The sequence below is a fragment of the Archocentrus centrarchus genome, chromosome 3 (genome assembly GCF_007364275.1).
Source record: "Archocentrus centrarchus isolate MPI-CPG fArcCen1 chromosome 3, fArcCen1, whole genome shotgun sequence".
Lineage (NCBI taxonomy): Eukaryota > Metazoa > Chordata > Actinopteri > Cichliformes > Cichlidae > Archocentrus > Archocentrus centrarchus.
Genome location: NC_044348.1, coordinates 6,210,624 through 6,229,316, shown reverse-complemented (window position 1 = coordinate 6,229,316; position 18,693 = coordinate 6,210,624). Strand labels below are relative to the sequence as shown.

Here is an 18,693-nt window from a genome sequence, read left to right as displayed (position 1 = left end):
TCATGTTTGTCAGTAACTCATTCATATAATGTGAATTACTTCCAGCCAGTTTCACATTTGGTGAAAATGTCTGTAAACATTAAAAATGAATTATCATGGTGAAGAAAGTTTTTCATGCTTTTTTTTTTTTTTTTACCATTTTGGCAGCAACATATGTCACAGCTCAAGCTCTTTAGAATACAAGTCAGTTATAACGTACATTTAGTGTTACAGATACTTTAAGATACTGCTGACTGCTTAAAGCCAGTAGAAAACTTTGTCTTTTTAGTAACCATCTCTCTTTCTCTGTTACACATAGACACAACTTGAAAGAAGGTAATGACCTTAAAAGTGTTGGTTAAAATTGAAGCCAGATTTAAGTGGGCTGAAATGTGAGCATGTGGATGTGTAGGGGTGGATAATGCTGTGGTTTTCCTGCTGAAGCATTCTCACTCTCACCTGTATGATATTGGTGGCATTGCGAGAGAAGCTGCCATTACTCCTACTGTCTCCTGGATGACAGCCACGTATGGCTGTGGGGAACCCTGTCTGATGTGGTGGTTAGTAATACTGGGACATTACAGGGGACAGTCCTGTCTACATTTCTGTTCACTCTGTATCCTCAGATATCCGGTATAAGAGTGAATCATGCCACCTGCAGAGTTTTCCGATGACACTGCCGTGGTTGGGTGTGTTTGGGGTAGGTGGGAGTTGGAGTGCAGGGAAGTGGTGAGGAGCTTTGTGGAGTGGTCCAGCAGAAATCACCTCCTCCTGACTGTCAGAGGACAAGACAAAAGAGAAAAAAAAAATTGTAACTAAGCCCATTAATATAACGGGTGAGGAGGTGGACACAGTGGACAGTGACAGGTGTTTGGGTATTCACTTGCATGGTAGACTGGACTGGAGGACCAACAGCGATGCCATGTACAAGAAGCAGGTGAGCAGAGTTTACTTTCTGAGGAAGCGCAGATCCTTCAGAGAGACGTTCTACCAGTCTGTAGTAGAGAGTGCCATTTATTACACGGGGGGGCATCATCAGTACCAGAGATGCCAGCAGAATCAACACATTAATCCACAAGTCTGAAAGCATCATTACGCAAAATCTGGAGGCATTTGAGTCAGTGAGGCAGGGGGGAGATCAGTGAACAACTGCTCTCCATCAATGATGACCTGCTCCATTCCACACTACAGAGACAGCAGAGCTCATTCTCCCTCAGACTGTGATAGAGAATACTTCAGGAAATAATTCCTACCTTTCTCTAAAACTGTACAACAGCTCTCCTTTTTTGTGACAGGTGAACACGCCTGTCAGGACATAAGATTCCACAGAAATGTCTGTATCAAACCTTCCTGCTGCTGTTTCTTTATAGTGTTGTATCGAAAATTTATGCACTACCTCACATTCTTAGCAGCAGCACAAAGAATCGATAAAGTACCTCCCTCCCTCATCAGATCAAATGTTTCATGTGCCCAGTACTTTGGGTTATAACGAAATACCTTTAAAGCTGATATCACTGTCATTTTCTCCAGTCTCATTGTACATCCAGTATAATGACAATAAAGACATTCTATTCTATTTCAGGTGTTCTTTGGGCCTTGTGCTAATTTGTAAATATAAGGCAAACCATGTTAGCACGCTAAGATACAGTAAATTGTTAAACGTGGCGGACGTTATATATGAAACATCAACATTTCACCATACAACTTCAGAGAGCCAATAGCATACTGGAGTCCAGATGATCAAGACTTCTTAAAGCTGTAAAAATTTAGAGCAACTTGCACGAGATGCATAAGCTAGCAGGGTGGCAATTATCTTTGGCAAACATTTTTAAAACTTACCTTTTTTTTTACATTATTTTCCACTTAACCTTTATACTTATTTTGGCCACACACTGTAGTGTTTCTTATTTTCTTTTTTAAGCACATTGTAAACCTTCAGACCTAGGGAAATGCCAGCCGAGCATGCCCTTATGATACTTTTGTCTTTTTTCTCTTGCAGTGTTCACTGTCTTGTGGAAGTGGAGTACGTCACCGCAATGTTACCTGCTCTAGAAACACAGGTGCTGACTGTGACCCCCGGAAGAAACCTTTATCCGTCACTACCTGCTACATTCAGGACTGTCCACAGATCGTAGATAATTTTGGAGGTTTCGACTGGTCTGGGAGTGGCTGGTCCAGCAAAGAAGTGCTTAATGAAATAAACCCCATACCCGAAGTCAAACCTCCTCCCAAGTACAGCACCACCAGAGATCAGCCCAGAACTGATAATGACCTGAACATTGTTGAGGGAGATTTTCATTACCACAATAACATTGAAAATATTGATCACTCTCAGGACAACTATGTCCAAGTGGATGATTTTTACTATGACTACAACTTTATCAACTTTCATGAAGACTTGTCAGACTTGTCAGATTCGGAGGACAGTCACAGTTTGAGTTTTTCACAGGAGGCCGAGCCAACTCGCGTAGCTGCTCACATGGAAACTACAACAGCTCCCGCAGCTACTTCAGCCATTATAAAGGCTATCTCCTACACTCTGAAGGCTGAAAATCCTCAGAACACAAGACTGAACATTATGAAGGACAGTAAAAATACAGCCACAAAAGAGGTTTTGCAAGCAAATTCTGAAAACTTGGATGACTATCTTTCTGAGGATTTTCTTCTGCCTGTGTCTACCACTCACTCTCCCCTGTTGTCTACAACTCAGCAATCACTGAAAGAGAAGCATCGCATCCTGTGGCTACCTGAAAACATTAGTGAAGTACCCAGTCTGGGTTTTGCTACAAAGCACCCTTTACAGGATGTGAAATGGGGGCAACACGCAGAGGAGGCTGAAAATAACTATGACAGTTTCAGTGAGGAGGAAAATCACACTGAGGATGTCACCATGACTCCAAAACAGGCTGTTTCTACTCCAAGACAAGAAATAGCTACCAGTTCTCTTGACTCTACCACCGGGAGGGCTCAGGAAACACAGACACGCGATAATTATGAATATATCTCTGCAGAGCAAGAGGATGTAGATAGTCCAGAACGTTCAGGCCACCCCACATCAGAAACTATAATTCAGGTTAAGACCGAAGTCCTTCTGGATGAAAATGGTTCAGAAATACCTCAACCCAGTCAATCAACATTACTTTCAAGTGTCTTCACAATGGGTCAGACTAATTTTGATATATTATATGACACTACCGAGAATAATTCCTGGGATACCGACCTAGACCTCAGCGCGACCTCACTTCCTGCCTCTGAGAAATCCATTCCTCCCCCGATATCCCCTCTGCTAATCTCAGGTAACAAAGAGGCCTCCACATCATTAACTGGAACAGCAATCATACCTCCTACTCAGTTTTCTCCAGCTGATTTTCCACTGGCTACAATGGAACGGATACCTTCAAACTCTGCTTCCACTGAAACAACTGGAATATATTCCACATCTCAAGCTGCATTGTTTGATTTAGCAAATTCTGACTACAGTGAAATAGTCGATCCCCCAGTGAGGAGCATTAACAGTGATCCTGGCCCTTCATACCAGGTTTCAACAAGCTCAGGAGCCACTCCTCAGCGCTTCACAGCACCAGTGCAAGATTTGGATTCACCCACACCTACTGTGCCCTTTTTGCCAACCCATCTACCTGCCCAAACTTCAGTCTATGCACAGGTTACTACAGCTGCGTACTGGATTGCTGGCAACTGGAGCGATGTATGTATGAAATAACTTACACATTACACCTGCTTTTATTTTTTTAGGCAGAGCGTCTAGTATCTTGCTCACATTATTCATTCTTTGGAGACAAGATTGGACCTAGAGTTAACACAGCAAGGGTCGATGAACATAATAAATTCCCTTAATGCCAAAAACCTCTTTAAATTTCACCTTTTGCATTCTTATTCACAAGCTTTGCGGTTCATGCTGAAGTTGTTTGTGCGTCCAGCCCTCAAATAACGCAGTACTAAGTGTTGCTAATATGAGTTACTGTATTTGTGGGCAGTGCTCCACCACCTGTGGACTGGGTGCTATCTGGAGAACTTTAACTTGCAGTACTGGATCACAGGCCGACTGTGATCCCGCAAAGAGGCCCGCACCTGCCCAGAGGTGTTACCTGCGCCCGTGCTCTACATGGAAAGTTGGAGAATGGAGTAAGGTGAGACTACCTGTTTACTACCAAAAATTCTGTATAGTTTATAGACATTATTTCAGTGAGCTTGTGTTTATGCACCTCACATACACCTTTAAAAAAAACCCAATTATAATAATGTGCATTTTTGTATTTACTATTTTTATTACCTCTTTCTAGCTATTTTACAGCAGGATTTTAGGCAACGGTGATTGGTCCACCGCTTTGGTACAGACTGAAATATAACACCTGTGACTGGATTTGTGTCTGACATTTTAAAGTTGGACAATAGTAAGCATCATTCGTGGTGCAGTAAATGTGGGCGTGTCACCATTTTGATGTTTTGTTGTTGGCATTTAGCTCAGTGTTGTGCTTACACAGCCGCACATCTGCTCTGACGTGCCTGTAGACTCTAAATATTTAAAATAAACAATGATATCTCACACAATCTTTTTCAAACTTTGTTTTTCAATAAGAGAGAAAACAATGAAATGTTCCCCACACCCACTCGCCGGAGATTATAGATGCAAGAGAGAAAGAAAGAGAAGAACACACTGATTTAATGCATCAGTGTGGTTGTTAATAAGATAAACATAGGGGGGCTGCTGCTCTCTCACCTTCAGTTTATGATTATCCCACAGTTGCATACACTAATAACACAAACAATGGTTGCATTCTGATTGCCCCAGTTTTTTAACATATCCAATAAAAGGTCTGTCTGAATACCTCAGTTTTTCTAACTGCAGCAGAGACAGCATTTCTCTAATCCAGATATATTTAAAGATAGAGGCTTGTCTGATTGTTACTGCAGCAGAAAAAGTCTTCAGGCCATTAAAGAAGCAAAAGCTTTGGTTGTGCTGCAGAAACTGTGCCCTCTAAGGAAAGGACCCTGAAGATGGAGACAACACAATACTTCTTCTACACAAGAATGCAAATGTTCTCACAAGATCTGTTCAGAGATTGGCACCGCAGAACATATGAGCCAGTCTAGCTGGGTTTTGATGGCAGCGAAAACACGCTGGGCTAACATTAGGTTATATTCTTACAAGTTTATCATTTGAGTAAACAATGTACTACATAAACATTTAAATATGTACATGCATGTACTATAATCATCTGAAAAAAGAGATTTTGGAGTGATATAACTTGTATGCGGTGCCTCAAATGACCTGAGTGTTTGTTCCGTTTACAAAAAAAAAAAAAGCAGACCAAGTAAGTATTGTTTTTATATATTTATATATGTCTTTTCGGCCTTTATTGTGATATGACGGGAGAGAGAAAACAGGGAGAAAGCAGTAATAGGAAACAGCCTTAGAGCAGATTTGAACCAGGGCCTCTGTATTAGCTTTATGGCTTGCCTGGTCTACACAGTGAGCTAAACCAGCACCTGAAACAAGCATAGCTGACTGGTGTGAAAATGTTTCCTAAACTAGAGCCAGATTTTTAAGGAATTAAGGATACGAGGTTGTGGGCCTCCTGGGCATTGCTGAACTCATTAACGAAATGTGAGAAATTACTGGACTGCTGTCTAATTCCATGCTAACCCAGATAGGACCTGGATTTTTCCCCCAGGTAGAAATCCAGTATATTAATTTGGCTATGTTTGTTGCCCAATAGTAATAGATCAAACTCCATAACATATTTGTTCCATACAAAGGAAGAAATCAATCAAAATGCATTGAAATTTTCATGGGTCATCCTGATGAAGGCTGCAAGCTGAAAGGTGCCAGACAGTAAAGTTGCCCTTTTTACTGCAAGTGTTACTGGAGCTTCAGACTCTATGGTCTCCTCCTCTGCAGAGGAGCAAGTAGGTGAACTTGTGTTGTGAACAAACCAGTTTTGCCAGGAAACTCTACTGTCTCTAACAGTCATGCCGTCTGTTTCCACAGTGCTCCAAGAACTGCGAAGGCGGCATAAAATTGCGAGAGGTTCAGTGTTTTGACCTGAGAGATCAAAGACCCCTGCGGCCGTTCCACTGCCGGGCCATGTCCTCCAGGCCACAGACAAAACTTTCCTGTAACCTTCAGCCGTGTCTCGAATGGTACACCTCCTCCTGGGGTCAGGTCAGTAATGGAAATCAAAGGATTAGTGACACTGTGATAAAATGCAGTGGTGTATACGCTGATAAAAGGGATACGATAGAAGCAATGCAGGGTTAAATTTTAGATCAGTATGTTTAAAGTGTGCCCCACGTCTTTTCAAATAAATGTATCATTTGAGCGAGGCTACAGTATGTTGTTAAAATAGATATGAAGCTGGAATGCAGCCAGCTAGTTGACTCGCTGTGTTTGTCACGAAAAGTAAAATGTGATTTGGGTGCAGAGTTGACATTTTTTGACTCCTTAAAGAATGTATTGTTTTCTTAAGAATTTGTCCTTTTAGGTAGTTTACAAGCTTTATGTAAGAAAAATGGTCACAGTTAGTGGATTATCGGTCTTGAGTAAGCCTCCTCCACAATTTAATTTTTATCAAAGCAGTAAAATTTGAGCTTCTTGGGAAGTTTAGAAAAAAAAATAATTGAATATTATCCTTAGAAACCTCTTGTTGAATACAAATTTCTTCTTGTGTGTAAGCTCAGCGGTCGTTTCAGTCAAGGCTACAAGAGTTTATGCTTCAAAGTAGAAGAACAGAACTTTTATTCTTTGTGAAATATGGGCCTGCTCCTCAATGCACTTCATGGATAATAAAGGTGTGTGCACGTGGCCGTGGTGATTTGGTGAAGGGGCCTTGTGCCAATAATACAGCTGTGCTGCGAAAAGCCTGTCATTAAACAGCTAGATGCTGAAAGCCAAAGAGGCTTATGGGAGTCAGGCCAGGGCGTCTTTATGGAATCTATTTTCAATTTTTACTTTAAACCTTCAAATGATTTTTGTTGTGCTCAGGTGTTTTTGATGAGGAGGGGGATCAGTGTTCTTTATTTAAAATGTGATGCTGTGTTTTGTGGATTTTTGCACATCTCTGAATCCTTATACAAAATCTGTTCACTTTAGCATGTTATCCCTTAGATTTGTTTCATGTCTGCTATCCTTCGATTCAATCAATCAACCTGAACAGAGATTTACCGCCTCCATATGTTTGCTATTGTGTTTTGTGACGTTCAGTGCTCTGAGGTGTGTGGAGGAGGTCAGCAGCAGCGTATCGTCACGTGTCCAGAGGAGGATCAGTGTGACAGGAATCATCAGCCCAGCACCATCCAGTCATGTAATAGCCATCCTTGTGATCAGTGGCTTACTGGCTCATGGGGACAGGTACGCTACGAAATAATCGAGCATGCTCAGTTGAATTTAAAAACCGGTTGTGAAAACGTCCCTGTTATCAATGAAGTATTGTTGCTGGAAGTACAAAAGGATCTCAATTACATTTTGATTAACTTGCATCCAAGCCTATAAAAGAATTTATGATGTTCATCCTGCTATTAATTCTCACAAACTCTTTTCCTGGCGAAGACATTTCATACAGTGTATTTAAAAAATGCAGTCCATTTGAAGACTCAGTGCACATTAGGTATTTAAACCTGGAGTAAAAAAAAGAAGAAATCCTCGAAATGAGTTTGTTGTAAAGTGTACACGATGTAATATCGGTGATCCAGCCAAAGTTGTGCTGTGGAATTTTTCAGAGAAATTCATCAGACGCCCAGATGAGCAACACAAAGAGATCGAGTAGACTCTGGGGGTAAAAGCATGCGTGTCAGAGGCGCTGAGGCAGTACGGCCTCTTAAGCTGAGTTTTCACCTTTTATATTGAAAATGTCAAAATTATAATTTTCTCTGTCAGTTGAAGAAATTCTGCGCATCCTGTAATATTTTAACTTTTGCCACACTGAGTTAGTGGCAGCAGGTTTTTTGGGGGTTTTTTTGTGGACATAGCAAAACATATAAAAAAGCCTTATTCAGACTATTGAATGGTGTCAATAGGGACAAGCTGTGTAATGCTCCTAAAAGCAGGTGTTACTAAGCTGCTTTCTTACTGTGTGAAATCTGTTGAGGAATTGGAAATAACTTTTTCCACATTTGACTGACCCTAGTAGACCAAGAGTCTTAAACCAATGCTTTGTGCCAGTAATACAGCTAGAATCTCCATTTTATATTGCTACAAAGTGCAGTGGAGATTAAATAAATGTCCATTTTTATTTCCTTAAAATATACTCTAAAAGTAAACCCCTAAAAGAAAGTTTCAGTGCTGTTATATGTTTTACTGGAACGGCCTTGGTTACTGCACATTGAGCCTGTTGAACTCAGCAGCCTGTCGTTCTCAATCATAAAATCGGAGAAGGGTTCGGAAACAGTGATAATAAATGTAACGTTTTTTCACTCTAAAGGAAAACTAGCCAGTCCACAATGTCTGTTTCCTTTAACTGCAGTGTTCAGCTTCTTGCGGAGGTGGAGTGCGGCATCGACTTATTAAATGCGTCGACACCAGGGCTGAGACGGATGGAGAAGTCGATCAAGCTCAGTGTAACTACGAGCCGCAGCCCGAGAGCACCCAGAAGTGTAACACACAGGAGTGTGAGAGCGCCCCACCTGGTGAGTAAGCTGAAATGGAAACAAACATGGTTATTTAGTTAAATAGGAATACAACACCAATTCCCCAAATGTTGGGGCACTGGGTAAAATGTAAATAAAAACAGAATGCAATGATTTTTAAAAATATATTAATTAATCTTTTATATCTATCTGATAGCTGCTCAGCAGTCCTGGGTCTTCTTTTTTGTATTTTTCATATCATGATTTCCAGATATTTTCAGTTGGTGAAAGGTCTGGACTGTAGTCAGGCCAGTTCAGCACCTGGACTCGTCTCCTATGAAGTTATACTGTTATAATAGATGCAGATTTTCTGAATCTTTTGATGATATCAGTGATATGTTGTTTTTTGCAGATTGGTGAACCTCTGCTCATCTTTAATACTTAGAAACTCTGCCTCTTTAAGATGCTCATTTTAAACCCAGTCATGTTACTGACCTGTGGCCTGTTCACCTAAATAGTTGTGAAATGTTCCTTCAGCAGTTTCTTTTTTGTACCTCTTGCTTTTCCAGCCTTTTGTTGCCCCATTCCAACTTTTTTTTGGAACATGTTGCTTCCATCAAATTTGAAATGAACTTATTTTTCATGAAATGGTAAAATGTCACAGTTTAAGCCGTTGAGATGTTTTCTATATTCTATTGTGAATAAAATGCACATTTATGAGATTTTCAGATCATTGCATTCTGTTTTCATTGACATTTTACACAGTGTCCCAACTTTTTTAGGATTGGGGTTGTATAATGCTTGTTTAATGATTATTTAGCTAATCCTCATTTATCTAACAGACCAACAGAATTAATGTGATGATCATGATTACAAAGAGCACTTAAAGCCTGTGTGCCTCTTGCTGATGGTTCAGTTTAAAAGATTAAATTCAAAAGATTGTGAGGATTAACAGATTTCATTTCACTGCTGGCAGCGTGTTTAGTTGCTTTCACTAAGACAGGAAAGTTTTTATTTCCTAAACATTATATCCATCTATCCATCCATTCAACATGAAAACTCCACACAGAGAGAGAGAGGCTCGGGCCAAGGTGGAATCAAACCCAGGCCTTCCAGATGTTATTCTGTGAGGCAGCAGTGCTAACCACTGTTCCACCATGCTGCTCGCTAAACGTTATGTGTCAGTGTTAACAAAATTTTAATAGCAACTCTAAGAACGATCGAAACACGTTGCAGTTATGGTGAGTTTACTGCAGCCTTTGAATTGCTTCTCAGTGTGATAGGCTCCAGTCCCCAGCTAATCCAGACATTTTAAATAGCATGGTGGTGTGGTGGTTAGCACCATTGCCTCACAGCTAGGTCTGAGTTAGAATCCTGGGCCTTTCTGTGTGGAGTTTGCATGTTCGCTGTGTGTTTGTGTGGGTTTTCTTTGGTTACCCAGCTGAAAGGGAGCCATAATTGTGTTTGTGAAGCGATGTAAAGCTCCATACCTTCCTTGTTCACTAAGTGCAGTATTGAGTGAGGCTTTAGTAATGCTATTTTATTTTCCCCACTGTAAAAGAGGTCGGAGTGGATTTTATGATGTAAATATAAACAAATTATTTATCAGATTTGTTTCTGGTTTCAACAGTTGTGAACAGCTTGATTAATACTTTTCCTGACAGCCTTGGCCTATTGAAGAAACTGAACACATATGTACCGCATAATTTTCTCCTGTCGAAAAATAAATAAAATGCTTTAACTTCAGATAAATAACCCACTTTACTTCAACTGTTTCTAATGTGATGTGATGTTACAGCAGTACACACATTTAAATACACCAACCCCCAACCCCCACCTCCCTGCTGCTTGTTTGTATCTTGCTGTTCTGAATATAATCGTTATATAAGTTAAGAAGTTGTTCTTGAGTTCATGCTTTATGAGGTATTTTGCCTCTATTACCAACTCACTGAATTGATGTGATACAAGCATGGCTCCCATATCAAGCATTACCTGCTGAGACCCATGGTGTTTTTATTAGCAGCCCACGTGATCAGTGCTCAGATCAGTGCTTAGATCAGTGCTTGAACTTTCTTGCGTCTTTGTGTCACATCCTGAAATCCTGAGTGAGACTGCAGCACGAGTTTGATTAAGTTATCACAGGAGAAATGAGCTGAAGATAATGCACGTGTGGCATGCACGTGCATTAGGGATGTTGACCTGAGAGAGTGTTTATGTAGACGTGTGACGGTGTTGGTTAAAGTGGCAAACAGAAGCAATTACGTGAACCTTCAACATGAATTAAGATTGTAATTCTTCTGTGCGCTCACATGAGGTACAAATTAAACGGAAAAAAAAACAGCCACTAATCAGCATAAAGTAATTTAAGCTGTTTTCACATATCACATGGAGCATGCAGCTGTTTCAGTTGCATTATCACTGCTAGAAACTCAGGATATTTACTCTTTTAATAACACTCTCGGCGACTTCGTTTTATGTCCAATTGTCTCAACTAAGCATCACATGGACTTTGTGCTCAGGAACTAATAGTGATAATAACAATTATAGTTCATCCTTGTAATAAATATTCTGTAACATCTAAGAAATTAATAATACTGTTAGAATGATAGCATTCATCTGTTATTATTATAATTATTATACATAATAAAATACTTAAGATACAAACTGATTATCAGGAAAATCCAAATAAAACAGTTTAGCACAACAATATGGCATAGGCCAGGAAAAGAGTTGAGAACAGCTGATAAGGCAGCACACTTTGCTGTACTTGGCCGTCAGCAGCAGCACTGATATGACTGAGAAACCACCAGCCTTTCCTTAAAGATGCCGCATCACAAGATGAGTGGAAAGACGGAGTACAGTGGCCCTGAAAGGCCTTCTTTGTTAACCAGGCATGCACAAGATGGACTGGAACTTATTTTTCAAATTTAGACAAGACGGAGGCATTTACATTCAAAGCAGCCATTCACAAGAGGAAAATTACCGGCTGCGCGTCATCTTTTTCTTTACTCATCCTTAATGGATTGATGTTTTCACTTTTGATTTGTCTCATATACTTGCCTCTCGCTATTGTAGATGACTGTTGATGAAGGTTTACTGCACAGTGGAGTACAGCAGCTATTTTGTAACATAAATGTTCCTCACTGCATAGCTGGCTATGCCATGACAATAGCACTGAATGTATTAGATGCTGGGTTTCAGAACTACAGTCATTGGGTGTTTTTTGGGTTTTAACTCTTACTGCAGAGTTACATGCATCTATTTTTATGTTATTACTACAGTATAAAAGCCACTAATGTCCAAAAACTATTCATCACTAGTGCGGCTCCTTTTTACATGTGTGGCTTCTGTCATTAAACAATCAGCAGTTGAACATTTACTTTCAATTTTTTTGATCTGGGCCACAGCAGTTCATTGGCATTTCTGTTGTATATATCAGAAATGAAATCACAGTGTTCCTCAGAGGGCAGCCTGTTGGAGTCTGAATGCCATCTTTGCTGACATTTTGAAAGCACAGAAAAGTAAAAGTGTAATGATAAATATTTGAGGCTTATGTAACGTGGCAGAAAGCAGTTGGCCACGTTACCTTTGTGTGCCACCCTTATTATTGTTACAGTCAATAATGTATATTTAGTTTTATTGGAATAAGAGATAGTGGCAAATTTTTTTTTTTTTCTCCCTCTTGTCAAATGAGCCAGTCAGAGATTTAGACTTCAAAGCAGGAACATGAAGTCTGCAAAGTGGGGAATATAATGTTTTCCTGTTTTATTATTAGTATATTATGAATTTATTGAGTGGTGCACATGATGATAGCATATATAACTAAAAAATATATACAAATGAGGCATTTTATTGTGACTACTAATTAATCTCAATAAGGAATCAAAATAAAATGAACAAGCCATGTAAGCAACCATCATGACTTTCATAAACAGGTAATGTAGAAAATGGGAAAGGTTGCAGAAATGTAGCCCTCTTAAAGTACACTCAGAAACTATGACAGAGTTAAATCTGACCTTATAGCAGTATTTCATGTCTAATTACTTGAAATATTGCTCCACATCACAGCTTAGAGACTGATATTAATTCAGAGCCAATGAGATGCTGGAGTGAACCAAGAGAGATCGCAGTTGTAATTGGACATAGATCAGAAACATTTTTCACTAACTGGGGACCAGACGTGATGGAAATGTAAAGCAATGGAAGAGATGCGAATGTGTGCAAATATTTTAATTATAGTTTTCTTTAAAGCTAATTATAATCATTAAATTCCTGCCACAGATTCATGGTGCGTTTGTGTGTTCATTGATGGAGAAGTGTGGGAATCTTATCAGTTATGAATTGGACAACATGTCATCTGAAATTTAATCAAATCTGGTTGCGTGTCAGTTTGCCACTGTGATATTTCAACAGATGCAACAGACAGTCTTAATCAGTCGCCAAGAATAAAACCTGCTCTTTGCTGCATGTTGATGCTTTTCAAATGCTGCTCTAATTAAAATCCTCTGAGATGTGGAGCGAAAGCTCCAGAAACAAAATCTGTGGCTTTAATTGAGAATGCTGCATGCTGTGGAAAAAAAAAAAAAAAAAAAATGTATAAAAGCACGTGCAGCGTGGCATAAAACCAAGATATATTTTGACTCTAGTATGCCAGACAATATACCAAAGCTGCATGTTATTAACATCCCACTAGGAAGCAGTGGTTGGTTTTCTTTTTCTAAGATAAGATGAAATTGATGTGAGGTCATCCTTCACATGGACATCACACGTGCTTTAGAAGCAGGGATGCATTCATTGGGACAAAACCAATGTGGCATTTTCTCTCTCTGGATTTGTTAATTATGCTCTTTAAAGAGCTCAGTCTGCCATACGGCTCTTTACACAACCTCAACACAGGCTCTGAAGTCCCGATCATGAACTCTTACTGCAGAAGGAATCTGCATGTTTTCCTGGGACATCCATCCTTCCATTTTCTTCTGCTTATCCTCTTCAGGGTCGGCGGGGGGGGGGGGGGCTGAAAGTGGGTCATGAAAGTGGGTGAATATCTAAAAAGGTATTTGATATATGAAGCTAAAATTAACAGCAATCATTAGATACTGTGTGTTTAAACTTTGGACCATAACATTTTTCTGCAAATATGGGACTTTATTTTAGCTGAGACATTTTCTAATGTATCTGTCCTAAATTACAGGTCCTGATTCATTTTGATAGAAAGACCAGTGCAAATTTCAGGCTTTTAATCTTTAATAGTTTTGAGTTATTCATGTTCAAACATTCAAACCTCAGATTTCAGTGTGTGAAAAAGAAGGTCTGAAAATAGGTATTTGATTTATGAAGCTAAAACTTCACATCAATCACTATATATGTTCAAACTTTGTACCATAAAATTTTTAATGAAAATCAGAGCCAGTCGAGCAGAAGGCCCGAGTTGATTTGAGATGGAATAACTCGTTTTTTTTAAAAAAAAGAATTTGTTGTTTGTTGTTTTCATTTATTTTGGATTTTCTCCATTCAGGGTCAAAAAACATATAGACTCACTGATATTTGGTTAAATGTCCCCTTAGCAAGTTGCACCTCAGCAGTGATCCCCAAACACACATCAGCACTGGTTCTGGTTAAGAGTTTCTCTTGTCTTGGATTGATTGTTTGACTGATTGATTGCAGTATTGTCAGAAACACATTGCACTTGTGCTTTGCACAAGAAAACTTCTTGGTAAATAAAAATATCAAAGCAACCTTTAAGTTGTAACATAAACCTTGGGCAGTTAGGAACATGAGTGAAGCCCTAAGTCAGATCATAATTTACACACCCTATAACAGCTGGGATAGGCTCCAGCCTCCCCACAACCTTGTATTGGATAAGTGGAAGAAAATGAATGGACCTGAGGCTCAGTCAGTTCTGAGACTCTGGTCTAAAGAAATGCTCCTGACTACAGCTGTGCCTGGTGAACATCACTGAAACAGTCAGATCTCAACATGCTGAATTATGAATACATATACTGTTGTCCTTAAAGTAATTATCAGACTGTTGCTCTAGTGGAAATTGTCATATCTTCAGGGTAGGGCTGCAGGAATTTACAGGCCAATACAGCAACACTGTGACATAAGTGCTGCAGTCTGTGGTCTGCAGTCTGTGCATGTTGTCTGGGAAAGGCCACAGGGAGAATGGTGGGAGGTCAAGCAGATGCATGACCTACATACAGTCTCAAAGTCTGTCTGCAGACAAACATTCCCACAGCACTAAGTTAATGTTGGATGCTAATGAAGTTTTGTATATTTTTTGGATCTAAATGAAAAAAGCTGTTGTGCCTGTGAGTTGGTTTCATAATACATATCATATTTTACTGAAAATGAAAATACTAATACCATAGCTTTGAGATTTCTTTTTTCATTACAATAGATAAATGCCATGTATGGGGTAGGGGGTGGGGATAGGGTCTCCACAGCCCACATGTCCCTCAGAGAGGACACATGCTTTTTACTGCAATGCTTATGTCATTCACAGTGGAGGCGATTTTGAAGGCCAAAATAAAGATTAAACTATTCTCCAGCTGCTATTGAACTCCACAGATCAAGCAGAAACATTTTCAATTTCTTTATTTAACATGAGAGAACAATGTCTTAGGACAATTCAAACTACACTGGAGTTGGGGGTCCAAAGTTCATTCTGGAGACCTTTTTCTAAGTTGCCGAGTACTCACTGCAATCAGTGGTTATATCCTGTCACCCCTCTTGCTAGGCATTGTGCTCAAAGGCTCTTATGCTGTGACATCGACATCGTCTGTGACCAGTGGTGTTACAGTGAGAACAGCAATCAACCGTTCATCAGGTCTGCTTCAGACTCAGCAGGTGTTTTGATGAGAAGGTGTGTGACTTCAGGCAGGTGCAAGAATGTAAAGTATCCATAAACAGGACTGCATCATAATGTTAGCATATGTGCCACTGCACTAGTAATGCATAAAATTACAATACTGAATGTGTCACTCATTATAATAAAACTACAGGAAGTTAAACCTCAAATCTTAAATTTCCCACAGCATTACTTTATAGCGTGTTTGTCATCTCTGATGCATCTAAAGTGTTCTGGTTCACTTTCACTAGTCTTATAATGTTGATCATGCACCTGCTTCAGAAGAGGGGACAAAAGCTCCAAAAGCCCACACAGTGCTGCATTAAGTCAAAGCTGAACAGTCCAGGGTTGGTTAAGATGAAATAGTGCAGACACATACACTGCAGGCTGACACCCAAACGAGCCTGTATTCACCGACAGTGAAATAAAAGCATATAAATGAAGAGTCCCACTTTTGTTGTTTATTCTTGTTCACAGATGGAGGAATATAAAAAGGAGGAGTAAACAGGAAATACTGTGCATTGAGTTGCAGTTGTGAACTCTGTACCCATTCAATGTCATGGCTGTCTGAACTGAGTGCCATTGGTAATTTTACATCATGGGGAAGCAAGAGCAGTGGGTTTAATATTACATTATTAGAATAGAAACCTTGTTCAATAGTATAACCATGTTTGGAGCACAGACAGGGATAGTGTGTTGTTAAGAAAGGTATCATAAAAATACTTTGTAAACCATAAGACACACCATAGTCCAAAATTAAATATTATGTTAAAGCCATTGATTCAATTGTACTAATTACTTGGAGGATCCCATCAATCAGACTGATTCAGAGCTACATGAAATCTGTTGTAATATCAACATCCATCCATCCATCCATCTATTGTCTTCCTCTTATTCAATTCAGGGCTGCGGGGGGGGGGGGGGGGGGGGGGCTGGAGGCTATCCCAGGGCGAGAGGCAGGGACTAGGGTTTAATCCCGGGATCCGGGATTCCCGGGAAATGCGATCATAACCATTTCCCGTTTCCCGGGAAACGTTAGACGGGAAACCGGGAAAAAAGTCGCGCGCGTCGATTTGACTTTCAGAAAGAAAAGAAAGCTTCAGAATGTTAAATTTAAGTAAATATTGAGAGAAGGGTTCGTTTAATGCGAAAAGCATTACTCTTCATTTCAGGCACGCTCAGCCTCCGTTTAAGGCTTCAGCCTTCATCTCAAGCGTTTTAATAGAGGTATTAAACAGTTGTACTTTTTTCCTCTTTAATTTGTTGAAATCGTAGGCAATGTGTTTAGCCTAAGGTATTTTGTATTATATAATTCTATATTATTATATATTGTTATATTGCATTATATAGCCTATAAAATATGCCTGCCCTGAACAATAAAGAAATATCTGTTTAACTTCGAGTGTTTCTTTTCCTCGTTTGCAGCCGCTTACTAACAATCATGAATTAGTATACGGGCCTAATGGGTGAAGAAATTATCATGAAATAGATTGCTTTAACATATTTCGCTTTTAAAATGGAGTTGAGTAAAATGTATATTTTTTAGGCTATAAGGATTGGCCAGTTTTTCAATAGACGATTCACAGCGAACCTACTTAAACCCTCAGACACGGTGTTATAAATTTGCTGTTGCCAGAATGGCAATGACCAAGTCGTAGTGCATTACTCAAGGCCCTGTGTTATGTCATATTATAGTGAAGTACGGTAGTTCACTTTTCAATGACTGTTACAGCGTTCCACTGGTGGAGATATAGCGCAACAGATGTCGCCACGACAGCGTGGCTGAGCCTTTATCAATGCTGTGGAGATGAACCGTATTGTTTTGCACCAGCAGTTGTAAAATAGCTTGGTATAATTCCATGTACAATGGAGGAATATTCGAATTATATTTGTTAAGGGAGTGTTGAGGAACGACACAACACCGCATAGCTCGAGCACTCGAATGTCCAGATGTAGGTTTTATTGCGTTAATCAAGCCGACGTTGCCCCCTACTGGGCATAACAGGACATAGCTGGAAAGCTACCTCTACAATATCACAATAGGTTAAGGCCGACACAGGCTACAGAAGGCCTAATTAAAATAAAAAAAATAAATAAACTTTTTCCCGGGATTCCCGGGAAATGGCTCGTCATTTCCCGGGATTTGATTCATGTCATTTTCGGGAAAAATATTAAACCCTAGCAGGGACAGGTCGCCACTCGGTTTCAGATTCTAATAACATTCATCAGAGAATAAATTCATTCATCGGAGAATAAATTCATTCATCAGAGAGTAAACCTTAATCAGTCTGATGACCACTTTACTAGCACCTCACTCAAGTAACAGTTTTACCTTGAAAGAAGACCTTGATCTATAAAAACAGAGTAAGTAAATCAGATGATTTTTATGTAACTGTTAGCAGTTTTTCTCGCTTCTAACGTCTGCTGTATGGGAACGCTCACAGCTTTAGGACTTCTGTTTATATGAAAAACTGTTTGAATAAGCTAATCTGATAATGATAATGTTGCACTTCAAAAGCAGACTGATGGCAGTGATTATCAGAGATTAATCCTGATTTGGAGGGTTTGGCAGTCAGAATTGCCGGTTTGTTGCACTATGTTTCCATCTTCAGTCATCTTGGTGGGTTCAGGAGGGTTTACAGAACTGTGGAAGAGTTTTGTCTGTTTAAGCCATTAACTGTTGCCTTTCTCACTTCCAAAATGTTGACATAACTCACCCAAACTGAAATGTGCCAGCTGGGATTTCATAGGGTTTTTTGTTTTTGTCTTATTCCTTATAAGTTTTTTCAATTTCTTTTTTGCATTTTTGGCCACAGCGGCTTTTATCGACAGTGGAGAGAGACAGGAAATGGGGGAAAGAGACAGGGGAAGACACATTGGCGACGGGCCAGGATGCAAACCCACGCCACCCGCACAGTAATGCGGTGTACGTATATCGTCGTCGGCTTCACCACTAAGCCACCCAGGCGCCCTCTTCCTTATAAGTTATAGTGTTTCAAAATATAGGGCAGAGATTAAACTAAAGTGGAATTTATGGTTCAACGGGGTGTGGTTGCAGTCTGCTCTCAGCTACCTGCAGAGAACATCTGTTGTCAATGGAGGCAGTGTACAAAGTATGTAGTACAACAGGTCTGTGGGCCACTGTTGTTGCTACTGTTGCTGGTCTGTGAGCCGCTCATGGAGAAGAGCAAAGTTCTGACATACAAAGCGCTCAAGTGAAACCGAGTGTTAAAAAGTGTCCGCTGCAGCCACTGTCTGTGTTTTTCATGGTATAGTTATTG

The 18,693-nt window shown here is 39.8% G+C and overlaps 1 protein-coding gene across 1 annotated transcript in view; it reads left to right on the top strand.

The window, feature by feature from the left end:
- The window catches only part of adamts7 (a disintegrin-like and metallopeptidase (reprolysin type) with thrombospondin type 1 motif, 7), a 71,322-nt gene that overhangs the window by 47,370 nt on the left and 5,259 nt on the right, over positions 1-18,693 (top strand). Inside the window, exons 19-23 of the mRNA XM_030726500.1 lie at positions 1,979-3,685; positions 3,975-4,127; positions 5,990-6,163; positions 7,202-7,348; positions 8,460-8,622. Coding sequence (XP_030582360.1) covers positions 1,979-3,685; positions 3,975-4,127; positions 5,990-6,163; positions 7,202-7,348; positions 8,460-8,622 — 2,344 coding nt within the window. The remainder of the gene's footprint in view (positions 1-1,978; positions 3,686-3,974; positions 4,128-5,989; positions 6,164-7,201; positions 7,349-8,459; positions 8,623-18,693) is intronic.